General features: G+C 40.9%; 1 protein-coding gene across 1 annotated transcript in view; it reads left to right on the forward strand.

The window, feature by feature from the left end:
* Psmb7 (proteasome subunit beta 7) overlaps positions 1-18,970 on the forward strand; it is a 66,010-nt gene that overhangs the window by 17,024 nt on the left and 30,016 nt on the right. The window contains exon 5 of the mRNA XM_004641624.2: positions 17,087-17,145. Within this exon, the coding sequence (XP_004641681.1) occupies positions 17,087-17,145 (59 nt within the window). The remainder of the gene's footprint in view (positions 1-17,086; positions 17,146-18,970) is intronic.

Raw genomic sequence — 18,970 nt, forward strand, 5'->3', positions numbered from 1 at the left:
GGACATGATATCCTGTTTACAAACACCATTAGAACAAATCATTCTATTCATTAAGAGAATGTAACTATATATTTATCCTAACCACTTTGAATGTACAGATACAAAATGGACATTCATCTGTATACTGTTTTTTGTTAAGTTCCAGTTATTTGAATATTATAGGTGTGTCAAGAGGTTTTTTTGTATCAGCATATATAGATACTATTGATGGATTGACAGGTATGTTTAATTGCGTCAGTTGGCTGTAGCCTGCTTTACTGACTGGTTCTCCTAGTAATGGGTATTTTGGTTTTCTGAGCTTTACAATAAATATATCTTCATTTGTTTGTAGAAATACACTGAGATAAATTCTTAGTAGTGAAATTTCTGAATTAGGTTGGGTTCGAGTCCCTGGTTCTTTCCATTTCATGAGAGCTACTCACCCCCACTCCTGGTTGGTGAGCTCAGCCTTGCCCTCGGAGACTGAGGAGGTGTGGGCTCTGCAGACATAGGAAAGAATTACAGCTGCTGGGCTGTCCTCAGAAGTGACAGATGGCGAGCCATACAGTACGTTTTACCTTTTGAGAGCTGTTGCCAAATTGCCCTCCAAAAAGATGGCACCAGCTTACTTTATGTTCAGAGAACATGAGGATGCCTTTCTCATGCTGCCTTACCAGCACTGGGTATTTTTGCCAGTCTGATGAGGGAAAAATAGGAAGTTGTCCTGATGCTGAGGTGAGAATCCCTGCCTGTAAAGTTGCTGGGGTCAGCGGAAGGTTGAGCAAGAGCAGTGCTGTGTGGGGCAAGGGTTCCAGGCAGGGGCACCAGCAAAAGCAAAACTAGAAGGGATGAAGACTGGTGTATGGTGGAAGAGTAGAGCTGAGGCCAGACAGGGAGCTCAGCTGCAGGCTGAGCTGTTGTAATTTTGTTCTGGGGCTTTCTAGCTAGTTTTGGGCCCGGCAATGTTAGGATGAGATTTGACTTGCTTGCCAGCTTGCCTGCCAGCTTGCCTGCACCTCCCTCCCTCCCTTTCTCTGTCTGTCTCTTTCTCTTTCTTTCATATCTTTTTAACCCAAGTCCCTTATAGAGAGGAGCATTTTATAGTGAATGGAAAGTATGGTTTATATTGCCCTCTTGTAGTTTCTTTTAGCTTTGGTTCACTGTGGTAGTAGCTGTGCAGGGCTGCATTGGCCTGGAGGAGGCTGAGATAGGAAGGTAGGTCACATCCTGGCCACAGTTGTTGAGGGATGGTCCTTTTCATTACAGAGAGTGTTCCCAACCAGCCAACCCATAGGCTGGGTCCTGGGTCCCCAGCAGCGGTTTTCTGCTTCCTGAGTGCCAGCTTTCTGATGGCGCTTGGCTTCAGTGTTTCAGTAATTCCACCACCTGGGCTGCCTGCCTTTGCATTTAGGCTTTGAACCCCTTTCTCTGTCTCTTTCCTGTTTCCCCTCTTGTACCCTGGGCCTCTGCAACCACAGTCCTTTGCCCTTGCCAGACGGTCTCGCACAGCTCCTGCTGCCAGCTGTGCAAGTGGCCTTTCTGCCTGGAGTGTCCCCCAAGACCTGAGGTCTAGCCTTGAATCCACTCCCTGATGGTGGCTAGTGAGGCAGGACCTGATTCCACAACTTCAGCTTTGGCCAAACTCCCCTTTCCCCAGCCCTTGTTCCTCTTGTCTCTGAGAGTGGAATCTGTGTGTCTTCCTCCCAGACTCCTATGACTTGATGAATATGTAATGGTGAATTAATTTTCTGTTTATGTCAAAGAACACCTAGAATTAGTGTTAGCAACCTTAGTGCAGTTTATTGTGAGTCCAACAGTTCAGTCTCTCTGGAGAAGTGATTTAGACTGTACTCCCATTTGTGTGGCCCATTTTAGCTTTGGAACAGCACAAAGCATTGTTTATGTGATAGGTCCCTTTTTGGTTGTTGTTGAAGCTTCGTGTTATTTTAAATTTAAAGCATGTTTATGCAGCGTTTCTGTGCCAGAGTCCGCTGGGTGCTGTCACATTATTTTCAGTTAATATTCCAAGCAAAGGATTCTGTTACTGCTACTTTATTGATGAGGAACCTGAAGCTTAGAGAGATTTAGCATTTCAGTTGTTTCCACGCAGCCTGAAAGTTGCAAAGCTGGGATTTGAACCCTTGTCTTCCTTTTCAAGTAAACCCCTGTACAACCTAACTGCACTGATTTTATCATCTCACAGATGTTATTTCATTAAACTATTAAGTTTTTCTTCAGATACTAAAAATGTCCAAATTCCCGAAGGTATTTTTTAAAAATTTTTGATTACTTTGTAGATTGTCTATCCTGAATGTTAAAAACTATTTTCTGAAACAGCTTTGTAGTATCAAAGGAAATTTAAAAAATCATCCACCATTCTGTGACCTAAAGACGACGATTTTCATTTTCTGTTTATTTCCAATCCAAGTCCATTACAGTGAGGAAAGCTTCACACAGAATGTAAAATAGTTTGTACTGCTCTGAGCTTTGTCTCTGTCACTCTTACAGTTTTAGCCGTTGTTTGCTGTGATAGAGCTGTGCAGAGGTGTTTTCTTTCTCATTGGGCTTAGATTTGTGATGGTGAGTTGTCTTTTTTTTTCCCTCTTCCTTCCTTCTGAGAGGTAGAGAGGTGGTGTTGGGAGAGAATTCTAGGATTGTCCAAGTTTGATGGATTTTGTTTGAATTCATATTACTTATTTAGGATGAGCTACATACCAAACCTCAAACAACAGATGAAATGCTTCCATAGAACATTAACATGTGCTGTAGGATTGAGGTCTTCCAAAAGCATAGCCTTTGTTAGAAAATCTGAATATTTCATCTGATGTCTTGTGTTTTAAATGAGTTTATTATGAGAAATAAAAGTGAAACTTTGTGATTACCTTTCTTTTCTTTTTGAGATGTTTGACAGAGCTAGAAACTACAAATCATCCTTAAGACAGGGGTGTCTAAATTTTGCCTACCCAAGGGCCTGTGCTGGCAGCCAGCCAGGTGCCTGAAGGCTGCTCTTCATTTACATTGACTGCACTCTGCCACCTGTCCTGCCCATCTTTACTCTGCATTGAGTGCGCCTGGGAGCCGTCTCTGAGCACTGGCCTTCCTGAGGGTGCAGCTGGCAGATGCGTGCATCTAGCTCTGTGCAGTGACCCTGTCGTGCAGCCTTCTTAGTGGACATAACATTGACCATAGTGATAGCAGCATTCATCCAGCTGCAGCAACAGCAGCTGTTGTGAGGTGTTTCATTGATTTAATCTTTGCAACTCAGTGCTGTGACTATCTTCTTTGCCTTGCAGATGAGGAAACTGAGGTTCCCAGAGGTTTCTTGCCAATGTCACATGACAGGGAAGTGCATGTGTTAGAATGAGGACTCTAAGGTTTCATTTCTTTTCATTTAAGAGAATAATGTGGAAGAGACGTGGTGATTGATCAGTGTGACTGAAGACTGGGTGGGTTTCTTAGAGTTTTCTTTAGTAAGAAAAGGAGAAGAGTTTAGTCATTTTTCAAATAGACAAAATGTGGATTCTTTTAATTCTGCTATTAATTAGCTCATTCTTTGAACTTACCAGCTTTTCTTTATTAGGCAAACTGAAGTAGTGTCAGGAGAAGCTTGGGGACCATCTTGCTATTAGTTTGGCAGAGTTCCTTGTAGCAGCATTGGCAAGGTATATGAAATTTTTATTTTGTTCGCTTCTCCACATGGAGAATTAACATGAATAAAATTTCAAGCATGACATTCCTGGAAATGAGGCCCTTGGACAATTTAGGAATACTAACTTAAGGAATAAACATTGGTATGCACCGTTAGGGAGGACTTGGGGTCACTGCTAGGGCCATTCAGGTAAAATTCTATCCAGATAAACTAGATGCACAGTTTCCTAATTACTTGGAAACACTGCTAAGCCCCAGCTTCCAAGATATATGAGTAGTTAAGATGTAGGAGGGCTGGTGAGATGGCTCAGTGGTCTAAAGCACATACTTAGAACAAGCTTAGCAAAGCCCAGGGACCGCAGTTCAATCCCCCAGCACCACATGCCAGCCAGTCCGCCCCGTGGTGGGCTGAGCTGGCCACACACACACACACACACACACACACAAATAAATAAAATTAAAAAAAAAATAAAAAATAAATAAATAAAAAATAAAAAAAGAAAATGGGTTGTGTTTTGTGTATGGGCCTCCATAAAAGCCTTCTCAGAGGGCTTAACATACAGACTTCATAGCTGTGGAGTTGCTGCAAATTTCTTTTTTCTTTTTTTGGCGGTACCGGGAATTGAACTCGGGCCCTTGTGCTTGGCAGGGAAGTGCTTATCCTACTGAGCCATCTTCTGGCCCGAGGTTGTGACATCTTTTTTTTTTTTTTTTTTTTTTTTTTTCAAATTTCTTTTTCTGTACTTGAGGCCGGGCTGAGTGATTAAAATACTTTTCCCCTTGGGTACCTGATTTACCTGTGCCAGGCGCTTTGCAAGGGAGGAACTACATTGGTCCAGGAAACCTCATTCCAGTGCCAGCTTTTCCTAGACAGAGACTTCCTGTCTAGGATGGGCTTTGTAGTAACCTTCTGGGGTATAACTGGGTTTTTTTGGTTTTGTTTTTTAAGGAATTCAACAATGGTTGTTATACGTTGTTATCTTCATGGGGTATAACTTTGAAACCCAGAAGAAACTGTTGAAACTGTGGCTTCAGAGCCAGGTATTAAGTTCATAATTCATTGGTTGCCTGTGAGCCTTCTGTAAAGAGTGATAGAGAGACTGCCCTGTGGGGTAGGTGTGAGGGTGTGGTAAGATACTGTATATAGAAATCTTGTAGCACATGGTAGATGTTTGGTGCACAGTATTTTAATAATTTCAGTGCTAACACTCTCCATGAGCAGTTGTCTATGCTGATTTCTTAGGCACTTTTCTTTTGCTTTGATTAATATATATATGATACATTTTAGAAGATTTAAAATGTGCCATGTGTGGATTTTGTATCTTAAAATTTATGATAACTATGGAGTGCTAGGAAAAACCAAGTGGGAATCAAAAGGCCATGAAAGTTGAATTATGCATTTTGCTTCCTGGTTGCTGCAAAGGTGGTACTAAGCCAATAGATGGTGCCATTATGTTAGGAAATAAGAAAACATTGACTTCTAAAATGCATCATATTGTTACTGGGAATGCAATATAGTCAGCTCTTGCTAGTTCTTCTTTTGTAATGAGTGAACTTTGTTCTTAGTTACATGGGGGGAAAATTGAACATTGTTTGTAGGTAAAACTGTAAAGTACTGAATTAATGTGTAGGGTTATCCTCTTTTTTTTTTTTTTTCCTCTGACACTTTACTATGAAGTCTTTACTGATTTGAGTTCATTCTATAGTCTATTGGCAACCAAATAATAGCTCTTGTCAGAAGTAGGTTTTAGAACTATGAAATGGTAACAGTTTTAAGTTCTTTGCTTTAAATCCCATTTTAGGGGCCTGGGAGATGGCTCAGTAGAATAAGCGCTTGCCTGGCAAGCGCAAGGGCTGAGTTCAATCCCCAGTTTTGCCCCCCCCCCAAAAAAAAGAAAGAAAAGAAAAAAAAAAATCCCACTTCAGAGAAACTGAGGTTAACTAATTCCTCTTTCACGATCTTGTCTCAGAGTTGGACATGAATTGGCCCTGCTAAAGAAAGTGACTTTATGCTTTTTATAACCTAGTACTTGCTGATCTTTTACTTTCTTAGTATAGTAGTCAAACTAAGAGGAAAATCACTTTATGCATTAGAACACTTTTCCCTGGGTAGTTTTAGAACATGCACATCAGAGTTCATATTCTGTTTGCTATTATGAGCTATGTGACTTTGTTTTTCCATCTGGAAAGGTGATAATACCATTTTGATGAATTAAATGATCACATATATGTAACTGCCTTTTTTTAATAGTAAGATTTGTTATCACACAAGCTCTAGGGGCAAGGTCAGCCTTATGATTAAAAGTAGATATGCAAAAAAAAAATAAATAAAAAATAAAAGTAGATATGCTTTATAAATTATTTAAATCTTTTAATCTTCTGTTCTTGAGTATTCTGATGAAACTGAAATTTTGGGAAAGGTCTGCAGTGTGCTATGTGGAATTTGGGGAGTTATTTTGACAAGGAGACCAGAGGAAAGGATGCTTTTGAGATATGTGCAGCGGGCTGTGCAGGCTGTTTGCTTACTACAGCGTGCTGAGTGAAAGCCTCTGTCCCAGCTGAGCCTGCCTGGTTAGGATGCTGCAAGGACTAGCATGTCTTTTTTTTTTTCCCTGTATTTTAGGGAAGGGTCTACAGGGTGTTCAGGGTCTCACTACTAGATCAGACTCTAGTGAATCTCCTGTTTACAGCTTCCCAACTGCTAGTATTACAGGTGCATGCCACCATGCCCAGTCTCTATCCCGTCTCAGCATGCCCCTGGGACGGGGCTGGCACAGCAGGCCTGGGGATCACATCCTGGCCCCTGAGCCTGCTTGCAGGCGCTTTAATCCACTGAGCTATTTGGCCGGCCCACTGGCAAGTCTTGAGGTGATTTTAATCCTCCGTCTTAGCCCATAAACAGAGAGGTAGGTGACACCTCGTTTCGAGAGAGCAGTTTCCATGTCTTGTGACACTGCAATAAAATGCATTAATAAAATAAAACCTTTCATATTTTAGGTTTGGGTGCCTCCAATTGTTAGTCTTTTCTTAGGAAGAAGTGTTTATAACCTGTTAGATGTGTGAGACACTGGATTTGCAATTATTAAAAAACTGTCCCTTCAAGTGGTGTTTTAAATTATTTACTTAGAGTAAAATTTAACTCTTGGCTACATTACGTTATGTTGCAATTAGAAAAGCAACTGAATTTTTTCAGAAATTAGTTTTTAACTGAAAAATGACTAACTTAAATATTTTAAAGCATATCAATGGAATAATTTTTAATTCATTGAGAATAAATGGTAGACTGACATTGAAGTACATTTGCTGATGAGAAGGAAGCATTCTTCCTCATGAGGCTTTAAATGTAATACTCAGTGCTTACTCAGGAGTGAAAACATCAAATTAAACTGTTTATGCTGACAAAGGATAAATCTGGATTTCAGCAAGCGATGCAAGATTGTCTGATTGCTTGGCTTGCCTTGTGCCTCGAAGCTTTTGGCCAAGGCAGATAATGAAATGCATGCATACGATTAAACCATTTAGTCTGGCATGGGTTTCTTGAGCGGTGAGAGGTGTTCCACTGCTCTCTAGCGGCTGAACACCATCCCCAGGCACAGCAGTGTTTCATATTCATAAATCAGCTCTTCACACGTTGGCATCGTTGGCCCCTAGAGCAAATGCTAGTACCAGGAGACAAGGCCTTGTAGCTGGATTGAAGTGAAAAATGACCCCCATCCATGGGCCTATGGAAAGCACCAGATTTCCCCAGAAAGAGCAGCCAGTCGGCTAACAATGAGCAAGTGTGAATAAGCACTCTGTCAGGTAGAGCTGACACTGATGGATTAGAAAGTTCTGCGGGTGACTCCTTTATCGCTGCATACATCTTCCACCTTGGCAGGCCGTGGTGCCAAACAGGTCCTTGGGTGCTTAAAATGGACCGCTCCTTAGCAGGAAGAGCGGCTTTTTTTCCTGTGAAGATCTGGTTAAATTGATTTGGGGGAAAGCAATGGGAATCTATTTCCTGCTGCCTCACAGAACTTCATGACTGTGAGAGAAGAAATGTTGAAGACTTCTTTTTCCATTAAAGCTGGCAGCCCTGAGACTTGTTGAGAAGAATACAGTGACTGCGGGGGGGGGGGGGGGGACACACTTGCATGAGTGTCATCACAGTCACTACAATTTATTGAGCTCTTACTATGACCTTGCATTCTGCCGTGCATGTGATGACTCTGACTTGTTCAGTCCTCATTGCTCCTCCTTGAGTAAGGTGCAAGCTGTTACCCCTTGTGTGTGTGTGAGGAAGCAGGGTGACAGGGTGGTGGCACTATGGTTTTTTTGTTGTTTGTTTTTTTTGAGATAAGGTCTTACTATACAGTTCAGGCTGGCCTTGAGCTCACTTTTTAGGCCAGGCTGGCCTCAAATTTGCAATGTTCCTCCTGCCTCAGCCTCCTAAGTGCTAGGATTACAGACATGTGTCTTCTTGCCTGGCTACTATGTGATTTTTGAGGGCAGCGTCACCTTGTGTTGGAAGGGTCATTGCTTCTTGCGCCAGCATGGCATCCTTGTGCTTGGGGTGATGTCCAGAGGGGGATAGTGCCTCATCTTGTGCAGCTTTGTGTTCTGAGTCTGCACCACATGTGAAGTCACTGGAGGATGAACAGTGTGGGCTTGTGAACTCTGGGGCCTAGTTTAAATTTTGGCTTTGCTTTTCCACTTCTCCATTGCCTTGGGCATATTCTTTGAAACTAGTTGAGTGTCAGTTTCCTTAACTGTAAAATGGTAAAACACCTTCAACATTTGAGCTGAGAATCTGGGGCCAAGGGGACTCTCAATAAAAGTTTCCTGCTTCTGTAGTGTGATGAATATATGTTCTGTTTAAAAAGTGCCAGTTTCTATCTGCTCAATTTCAGATCTTTTTGAGAGGCTTTTTTTTTGAGGGGGAGCTTAGGGGTTGTGGCTGGGACTCATGACTATGTACTTGCCAGGCAGGTGCTATGCCACTGAGCTATATCCCCAGCCCCTTTGAGAGTTTGATTAGGCAGCAAGATTTAGAAAATTATTTTGGTTTTTAATATATCTTTAGCATGTTTAATAATAGATCATAGGGTTGCTAAGTTTAGTATTTATAAAAACATGTTTTTAAAAACTCCATCACCCCAAAGTCATATTAATACAAGTTATTTTAAACATATAGTACAGGTAAAATTAGCCTCTAAGATTATAAAATTCTTGTGATGAATTTCAGATTTTGCCCTAAATTGGATTCTTTCAGAAAAAGTTAGGTTCAAATTGAACTATAAGTGAAATCTGAAATGCTCATCATCTGACCCTTGAACTGCAGTGTGACTCTGCAAGTAGAAATTTCCACACCTGACCTTATGTGATAGGTCATAGTCAAAACTCAGGCACACTGAAAATATTGTATAAAATTACCTTTAGACTACGTATAGAAGGTGAAATGAATTTCCTGTTTAGATTTGGGTCCCATTGACATAAGAGAATGAAACTCCCAATCTGAAGGATACCTGGGACAAATTCATGTTCTCTAATGTAGAAGAATGAATTTTAGGAACAATAGAGGTTAAGAGCAGAATATATTTATTGAGGGAAAGAAAGCTTCTGTCTGAGAGAAGGACAGAAGGGCACATGAGTGTGTTGCCAAGGAATCTGCCTTTTCTAGGGATTTTTATGGAGCAAAACCATGAGGTGAGGCAGGCTCAAGATAAAAAACACTTTAAGTCACAAGATGGGCATGAGGTGGGACAAAACTATGGCCAACCCATAAGATTACAAGCATAATTGGTCAGGCAGAAATGATTAGGGTCAAATGGCAAAATAGTCACATAGTAAGTGGGCCTGACTACAGAACAGGGGCTCCTCCTGTAGGGGGTTGAGTTAGTGAGACTTCCTGACTTTTTCAAGGTGATTGATACCTATTTAGAATATCAATCCCTGATGTACATCCCTTTTGGAGGTATGTGACTGCATTTGTTTAATCTTTTGTCTTAAGGACTGGCCCACAGCAGCAGTGCCTGTCTCTCCCACAGTTGCAAGGTATCTTGTGCAAGGTATCTTCCACATAGGGTTCTTTGAGGGCCTAGGTCTATCTGTCTATAATATTTCTGTCTAACTCAGCTGCCAGTAACACCATTCCTCAAGATATTTTATTATGTATACACAAATATTTAAAAAAATACAAAACCACTCTTGTTCCCAAGGGTTTTGGAAAAAGAATACTCAACATGTACTAAAGTGGATTAAGATCAAATGCTATGAAATTTAAGTAAATGAAAACAAATTTAAGTCCCCTTCCCCAATTTGGCTATTTTAATATAAATGCTTTAGAACAGATACTTGAGTGGCATTACAAAACAGTGAATGACACATGTTTAATCATTTAAAACATTTAACAAAAGTTCCAGTTTCATTTGAATTTCCACCAAAACCACACAAATTAACTCAAAACAGATGTGTTGTAATCAGTTCTGTTGAAATTTAAAGAAAAAACCAGGTTGAAAGCATATCTTTTTGGAGGGTAGGACACTAAGAAAAGATAGCTACTTCTTCCAGGCTTATTTGCTAATCTTGACTTCAAGCATTTGGCTTTGCTATTTAGTGGGCAACATGGTGGGAGGGAAAGAATGTTGCACACCTATAAGTGCAGAAAGACCTGGTTTATAAATTCCAGTTTTGCTAAACACTGGCCACATGATTTTGGCAAGCTTCACATCTCTGAGCTTCAGTCTGCTTAGGTAAAGTGAAATTGCTCTACCTGCCATCCCTGAAGAGCAAACTAGTGTGCTTGGAAATTTTCTTAGGCCACATCAGATTATTGCAGCTGTTTGCTAATGTACATTTCTGGATAATTGGGGTCTGGCACAATGGTCATATGCTCAAAGACATTATGGCTAAGATCATTGTACCTCTTAGCCCTTAGGAAGCCCTCCAAAGGATGGTGGTAAAGAGAGACATGGTGGGGCTGGAGATATAGCTTGGCGGCCTAAGCGCATGCCCGGCAAGTGCAAGGACCCAAGTTCGATCCCTGGTGCTGCATGCGGTGCTGGCCCTGGAATCTCAGGCATGCTGTGTAGGCTCCCAAACCTGGCATGGTGGTGCATGCCTATAATCCCAGCACTAAGGGAGGCTGAGACTGGAGTGTCACTAAGAGTCCAAGCTGTTTAGTGAGACCCTGTATCAAATAAATAAATTGTTTTAGAAAGAGAGACACATGGTGTATTTTATTTGTGTTGATTGATTGCTGCCGTTCCTTGGGACTGTTGACTCATGGCATGGATTGACTTTCAGGCCCATGTGCACAACTTTCAGGAGTAAACTGCTTGCTGATGCTGTAAGACAAAGATGTGATAGCTAGCAGGGTAATAGGTATTTTGCTTATTGTTTTCATTTCTTCACAATGTTGAATTTTCTCTGGGTTCCTTAAAAAATTGCAAGTAATATATACAGTTTTCTTTGCAGAAGAAAAAAACAGTTAAAATGAAAATAGCACCACTCACTAATAAACATAATATTTTGATTTATGTTCTAGATTTGTATGATATGTATTTCATAAGCATATCTGTTAATACTGCTTTGGAACCTCCCCTAGATCTGTATCATAGACATACATTTATTTATTTATTTATTTATTTATTTTTTAATGTATTTGGTACAAGATCTCACTGCACAGCTCGAACTCTAGTAATCCTCCTGTTTTCAGCCTCTCCAGCACTGGGATTACAGGTGTGTGCCATCATACCTAGTCTAAAAAATGTTTCTGCTTTGTCACATTTACTGCAATGATTTATTATCTTTAGGCGTAATGTGTTGTTTAAGGAGTCACCTATTATATACACGATGCAGATATTTACTCATTTTTGTAGACAAACTGCAGACACTAGAGTTGCTGGTTCAGTGGGTGTGCAGTTTTCATTTTTAGCTGGTGTTTCTGAGAATTTGCCTCTCCTGACTTGTCCATGTGCTCATTTCACCATGTCTTTGTGAGCACTATTCTTTTTAATATTAAGAAAGCAAAAAAGATGGTGGTTTTAATTCCTATTTCTTTGATTACTGATAGTATTTTTAAGTGGGTATAGGTCTCTGCCTAGTGTTGATTTTTGTAAACTACTGTGTCTTTTCTCTGTTGGAATATTGGTGTTATTTATCCATGAGCTCCTTTTAGTTATTCTGCATGTTGCATGTATTTTTCTAAGTGTTATGGCTGCTATGTTACATTATTTACAAGAGTTAGGGCTTTTTTTGGCTTGCCAGTGACTTGTGAGTCAGGAATTTCATTTTAAAAGCTTGGCTGGAGATGAGGCCCTGTGGCGTGGGTGCTTGGCTCCTGTCTCCTGGACTTTGGCAGATGTGGTTGATCCCCAGTGTTGTCAGAAAAGTGTAAGTGAGTCAGGACCTAGCACCTACAGTAGAGCAGGCCTGGTTGTGTTCTCCTTCCAGGACACCGCAGGGTGCCAGTTGCAGACAGTTTAATGAGCTCCTGGTTGGGGTGGCTGAGGCCAGGCAATGCCCACCTGATGGCTGCGTGAATTGAGGTGTGCAGATCATAGTTCCTGGTTCTGCTCTGGCCAAGGGCCCATATTATGTATTCTCCCCTACCGCTGGTCCACAACCTGGCTTCCCATTGGGTTGGGAGTTGTAGGTGGTTGAGCAGAGTGGGTGAACTGGGGGAGTACTGGTAAGGTGTGAACGGGGAGGTAACTGTCACAGTGGCTTGCTCATAGGCATCTCTCTAGGTGCTCCTTGCTCTTCTGTCTAGAAGGGCTTTGTTCTAGAAGCAGCACTGGCTGCTCAGTAACAGTGGGTAGGCAGGCTGTGGAGGTTGCCAAGAAGCAGCTGCAGGGAGACCCTAGAGGAGACAGCAGCTTCACTAGGAGAATGTGGAAATCAAAGAAGGGAAGCTCACTCTTGTGATGGGGCAGTGGTTTCCTCTAGGTGAGGAGGTGGAATAAATAGAACATGGGGGGCTGGTGAGATGGCTCAGTGGTCTAAAGCACCTACTTAGAACAAGCTTAGCAAAGCACAGGGACCGCGGTTCAATCCCCCAGCACCACATGCCATCCAGCCCCGCCCCCTTGTGGGCTGAGCTGGCCACACACACACACACACACACACACACATAAATAAATAAAATTTAAAAAAAAATAGAACATGGATGTGCACCTTTAAGCCAATTTTTGCTTTTTGAAAATTGAACTTGCCTTACATCTGCATTTGCCTTTTATTCAGCCTAGTATGGTGAATTAAGGTTTTGTTTCTTCAGTATTGGGTTCTTGAATGCAGAGCTTTTGCACTGAGGGTCTTCCCACCCAGGCTTTTCCATTTTTAGATGGGATCTCATTAAGTTGCTAAGTTGCCCAGGCAGGATTTGTAGTCCTTTTGTTGCAGAATAAATGTTCTGCAGTTTTGACTCCTCAGAATTTCCCTAACTCCTCTGTGGGACAGTTGTGTTCTCGGCTCAGCACAGCTTCCACGTGCATCCCTTTAGCACTCATGGTGTGCCAAAGTCCACTGGATATCTGGCTGCTGTGAAAGGGTGGGCAAGCTTCAGGGTTGAGAGTTTGTAAACTTGTGAGGTGGCTCAGGATCAAGGAAGCCTTCTGTGAAGAGTGATGTTGCAGTGGGATTTGAGGAGTGGCTAGGAGTTTCTTGGACTGTTAAGGGACTGGTGGCATTACCATGTGTCAAAATGAAGTTTGAAATGACTCGGGAACTTAGGAAATGTCAGTGTTGATGGAGTATCAAGATGGAGAGCGGTCAGGGCTGAGGGAAGCAGGACTTGGACATGTGTGCCTTCTCAAAACTTTGTGGTAATGTATGCAGTGTATTATTTGTTGAAACTGTACTTTCGATTTGATTTGAAACTGTCTCATTGCTATATGTTTATCAATAAAACTTTGAAAAGAAAAACAAAACAAAAAAAAAAACAACTTTGTGGTAGCATATAGAATTGCCTGTATGAGAGAATGACATGGGTCGTAGCTGAGACAGGAGTCCTGATCTATGCTTGTTAGTCCTGTAACCTTAGACAGGATGGCTGTTATTTCAGGGGGTTGCAGTGAGGATGAATAAATGATAAACATGGGGTATGTGTGTGGGCGCTTCACTCAGGTGCTGTCTTTCTTCTGGACTGTAGGTTCTTAGAGCACGGGCCTCGGCCCCAGTCTGCCTCCTGTACAGAGCACCCCACAGTTTTGGTGGCCACCTCCTCGCCTGACCTGCTCACTGCAGAGGCAGAGGTCTTGTACCCACACATTGCCCTCTGGCTTCCTATGTGCTTTCTTCTTAGTAGGAAGCCATGTAGCTTTTGCCATCTAAGGTGTCTCATCTTTGGAACAGAACATATGGGGAAAATGTTCTTTTAAAAAGCTTTTTAAGCCTTGGTGCTGGGCCTGAAGAAAATCTCCAGTTTAGAGAGCTTGACACTGAGGTCAGGATGGCTCAGGACCTCACTTGTAGTTATTGGGGAAACCGAAATGTAATACTTGAATGTTCTTTCTCTTGGCCATGTGGTGGTTGTACCTGTACAGCATTTGTCTGATGGTTTATTATGTAGAGTTTGGGGCACTGGACCAATATCTGGGAAACTTGAATAGAATTACTGGAGCATACTGGTCTCACTGCTTTTTTTTTTTTTAAATGGCCAACTCCCTTTCCCTTGCTTCCTATTGCATTGTGTTGCCCTGCAATTATGTGAGGATTTGCATCATGTTCTATTACTGCTCTGGGCAGTAGTGGTGCTGTGTGAATTCTCACTTGTGTTTTAGGTAGCAAAGGCATTTAGAGTTACCTAGGAACCTGTTGACAAGTCACTTGTGTGCCATCTCTTAGCACTTCTGTATCCTTCTGAAAAGGGGGCGCCAGAGTTTGCTTTCTTAGAAAGCTTGGAGCAGGAGCTAATTTGCTTGTGAATTAGAAAATTATCTTTAATGTTGAATTTCTCTTTGTGGGTTTATTTTGGGGACTGCATATATTTGATTCAGGGAAGTGGAAGCAGGCAATTTAGGAAGCTCCTGCTTTCCAGCAGATTTCTGCAAGTGTTGGATTGAGGTGTTTTACAGTATAGTACTGTGGCCCTCTTGTGTTTGTGTGTCCCATGACAAGCTGAGAAAAGCACCTCTGATGACATGGGGTGGCTCCCTACACTGGACAGAGCCTTTGTTTCTGATAAAGATTCTTTTTTTTTTTTTTAACGTATTTGGTTGTTGCAGGGTCTCACTATGCAGCCAGCCCCTTCTGATAAAGATTCTGCTAAAAAATTTTGATAAAAGATTCTATTGGGAGGGAAATATATATATATATATATATATATATATTTCATTTCTGAAAACACTGAAGCAGAAGGAAATATATGTGTTCATAGGAAAAACAAAGCCGCATTTTATTACAGTTTTCAACAAAGTTGTTAGCCCTTAGGGAAGTACTGGCCTTCTGTCCTTTTTAAACATTGAATTCAGGGCTCTGGTCCTTTTACCCTTGGGCTCCTAAGGAAGATAATCTGGGCCACTCTGGAAAAGGCAAGCCTGCTGTTTGCTGCGGTGCAGGAGTACTTTGTATCTAGAAATATTTTTTCTGAGTTTCTCATTTGCAATTTTCTTGTTTCTCCTTGACAGCTGTCCTTTGTTTTCCACAGGAAAGCAGTTGTTGTTTTTTAAACTATTGAGACTAAAAAAATAGACTGGTTCTTACCTGAGCTTTAAAACAGCTTGTGTACTTTTCCTTCTTGACCTCTCAATTTCAGGGTGACCTGGTAACCAATCCCTAAAACCCAATAGATCTGACTTATTTTCAAGGACATGTTTACTTTGAAATTTGGAGGTTTGGTTTGACAAATTTGCTTTTTGCATATGTACTTGTTTTTTCCTGGGTCAACTGGCATTGTAGCTGCTTAATTTCTGTCTCTTTTCCAGAGGGGCTCTTAATAGCCCTTTACATCTCCATTTCAGTTTTTTTTTTTTTTTTAAAGGAGGAAAACAAAATTGTGAGGGGGGTGGGGAGGATGGGGTTGCCTTTCGCTCCCAAAGCTTAAATGAATAGTCATTGCTTGTAATGCTGGTCTACACTTGACGCTTCCTACTGCTTTAGATGTGATGTATCTGGTGCCGTGAAGGTAATGATCCTCAACTGCGGCAATATTCCGTAACAGGAGTATCTGTCATATTCATTGGGATTACCATGTTCATTGATTTGTGTCTGTAAATCTGCTGTTTCTACCCTTTAAATTTGATCTATAATTGGACCTCCTTAAATGGTTCAGATAAGGTAGTCTGTATTTCCTCAATGCAGTGTTGCTGTCAGCTTCCCCTTTTTCATTATACATTCAGCAGACTTGATAAAATCAGCAGGACACCTCATTTGAAACTGTTTAATCGCTGCCTTTTTCCTTTGCTAAACCATTGAGGTGGTCAAGCGATGTACACAAATCATTTTAAATAGAAAATATGGTTTTCTCTCTGACCTAGCTAAATAGATAGTGTTATGCAAAACAAGTTAAAAAGTAATAAATGCCAAAAAAATCTTCTAATTGGAGTAAAAAATTGTGGGCAACTCTTTCCTCTCTCCAAAAGTAGAGTATCCTGAAATATTGCCAGGATCCTGTACAGACAAAATGATGATTTTCTAAAGATTCTCTGGTTTCTGAACAAAGCAAGTTTAAAATTTCAAATAGTGCTGAGCTGCCTTTTGCATCCTTTCAAAGGGAGCCCATACTTAAATGCCTTTATGTCTACTTTTGGTATGGATAAATTTGCTATTTGTTAATACCTATGCAGCATAACCTTTCAGCCATTTGCTATTGTGATAATAAATTTTTGTTTCTTTGTCTGTCATTTTGTCTACTCAGCTGTTACTCTTCAAAGTACAAACTAAAAATAATAGCTCCAAATAAATGCCACATAATAAAGTGTTTTACAGTTGTAGCTGGAATAACCCGGTGGCTGCAGCTTGCAGTCCTATTACCATTGCTGGTGCAGTAGTTTCTTCCCCTGCATGTCAAGGTGACTACCAGGGCCAGCTCATTAAAACAATATATTCTTTCTAGCGGGGTTGATATTTAGCACTTGCCCAGCAGCCTGCCAAGGCACAATGTGGAGCCTAGGACTCACCGCATAGGATATCTGAAATTAGGTGGTATTCACTTTTTGAAAAATTCTCTGTAGCTTCATTTTTGTACTTCCACATTTTATTGTGAATAATTTGCAATTAAACCTGTCAGTGGTAGAAGCAGGAGTGGTTCTAGATTTACTCAAGCTAGTGGCAAGTGTGACTTTAGGCTTTGGAGTACTCCTTTTCACTTGGTTGATATAGCCCTATAGAGTTAATGTTTACATTGTACTTGAATGTGACATAGGGCATGTTTTGTTGTTTTTCCTACCCTGAGGTGAACCTGAGCTGGAAAAGCTCAGAGTTGGTAAAATACACTAAAAGCGCATTTTTATTTATTTATTTATTTATTTATTTTTTACAGGTTCTGGCTCCTTAGCAGCAATGGCCGTGTTTGAAGATAAATTTAGGCCAGATATGGAGGTATGTAAGTTCCTGCAGTTTTATCCTTTCAGATATTTTTGCAGGTGTGTATTGAACATTTACAAACTGTCGATTCCTCCAGAGCTTGTACAACAGTCATTATTTGGAATGGTCTGTAGCATAGACAGTATGTTGGAGAGAATGGCTACTTGGAAAGTGTCCTTTTCTAGTAGCCCTGTTGTGTGCCCCTTCAGACTCGAGGAGCGGACAGTGTTCTGCTTTTTTGCTCTGGCCGTTGAGCTGTTTAGGACTCTTAGCTATAAATGCTTCTGCAGTGCAGAATGTTTTTTGTATGCTAAGATTTCTTGTAACAATACCTCAAAATGACAGATTTTTCTGTTTTCTCACCAAGAATAGAGCAACTGTGTGTGACTTTGCCACACAGACCTGGCCTGAAAATGGGGACAATTTAAAAAAGGCGGGGGGAGATAGCTCAGTGGAATAAGCTCTTCCCTGGCAAGTGCAAGGGCCTGAGTTCAATTCCCAGTTCTGCCAAAACAAACAAACAAACAAAATCCCTGTAGATTGTTTAGCTTTTTTTTTTTTCTTTCTTTTGAAACAGGGCCTTGTCTGTCCTTGAACTCACTTTGTAGCCCAGGATAGTCTTGAGCTTCCAGTGATCTTTCTGCCGCAGCCTCCCCAGTGCTGAGCTTACAGGCTTGCTCCACCATGCCTGGCTTGGTTAGCATCTTGTAGAATTTGGGGACAAGGTCATGTGTGCCTGCCATTTTCTCAAGGTGATGGACTAGTGTCCCAAATATATTTATGAGATTCTTTTACTGTATTTTATTTGATGGTTGGGAAAGGTGGTATTTTGTGAATAACATTCTAAGTCTGTTTTAATGATGGCTATTCTCTCCTTCCTCCAATTGAGCAACCTTCTGCTGCCGGAGAAACAGCCTCCATTAACAGACCCACAGACCTTTCATTGCTACTTTTTGAGGAGTGCTCAATATGCTTCAGTGCTCACATTATTCTTTACTGTACTTTCTCTGTACGACCAAACCAGTACACATGATCACTTAAATCATAGAGGCAGCCTTCATCATGTGCTTTTGGTGTTTTGATGGCTATTTTTTTGACAAAGTATAATTTCTTTTTAATTATTAGTATGCTGAGTATAAATGGTTTACTTTATTCTTAATATGTAGGTTTCTATCATTTCTAATTTTGCAGTATTTTGTTTAGGAACCAGAAGATCTTGCTAGTTATTACTTTAGACATTGCTGTGCTTTATGTCTCATCTTCTCTGGGGAAGATCACATATTAAAGGCATTTTGTTCTTTTACCACCTCCTTGTCAGTGGAGCACTATCGTAGGAGCTTGGAAGCTAACTCTACCCTTGAGGTTGGGCCAAGAGTTCTGAAGGCTGGAGAACATGGGCTGTGGATGCTAGCACAGGGGTGTTGAGCTAGTAACCCTGTGCCCTTCATTAGAGCAGCACAGGTAGGGACTTGATCAGCAGATGAACATTCTTCTCTCCCTTAGACATCTGTGAATTAAAATGTGTAGAATTTAGGTAGATATTTTCTAAAAGTGATAGCCTTGCTTTAATTAAGAATAGTAAACAGGGCCAAAAATAAAACTACAAATGAAATAAGATTCTGTTTGCCTTTCTCAGTGGGAAAATTTATTCCCGTATCAGCATTATTTAGGGTTCTTAAATCCATAGAGAAAAATAATATATACTAGGTCACTTACAGAGAAAAACAAAAGAAAAAACTTCCTTAGTTTTCTAACCAGAGGATTTTTAATGTCAAGCCCATTTTTAAGCCACATTAATCTTTTCAAATTCTCTTGGAAGCTTTGTCTATTTCCAATTGAT

This window comes from Octodon degus, unplaced genomic scaffold (genome assembly GCF_000260255.1).
Source record: "Octodon degus isolate 3935 unplaced genomic scaffold, OctDeg1.0 scaffold00138, whole genome shotgun sequence".
Taxonomy (NCBI): domain Eukaryota; kingdom Metazoa; phylum Chordata; class Mammalia; order Rodentia; family Octodontidae; genus Octodon; species Octodon degus.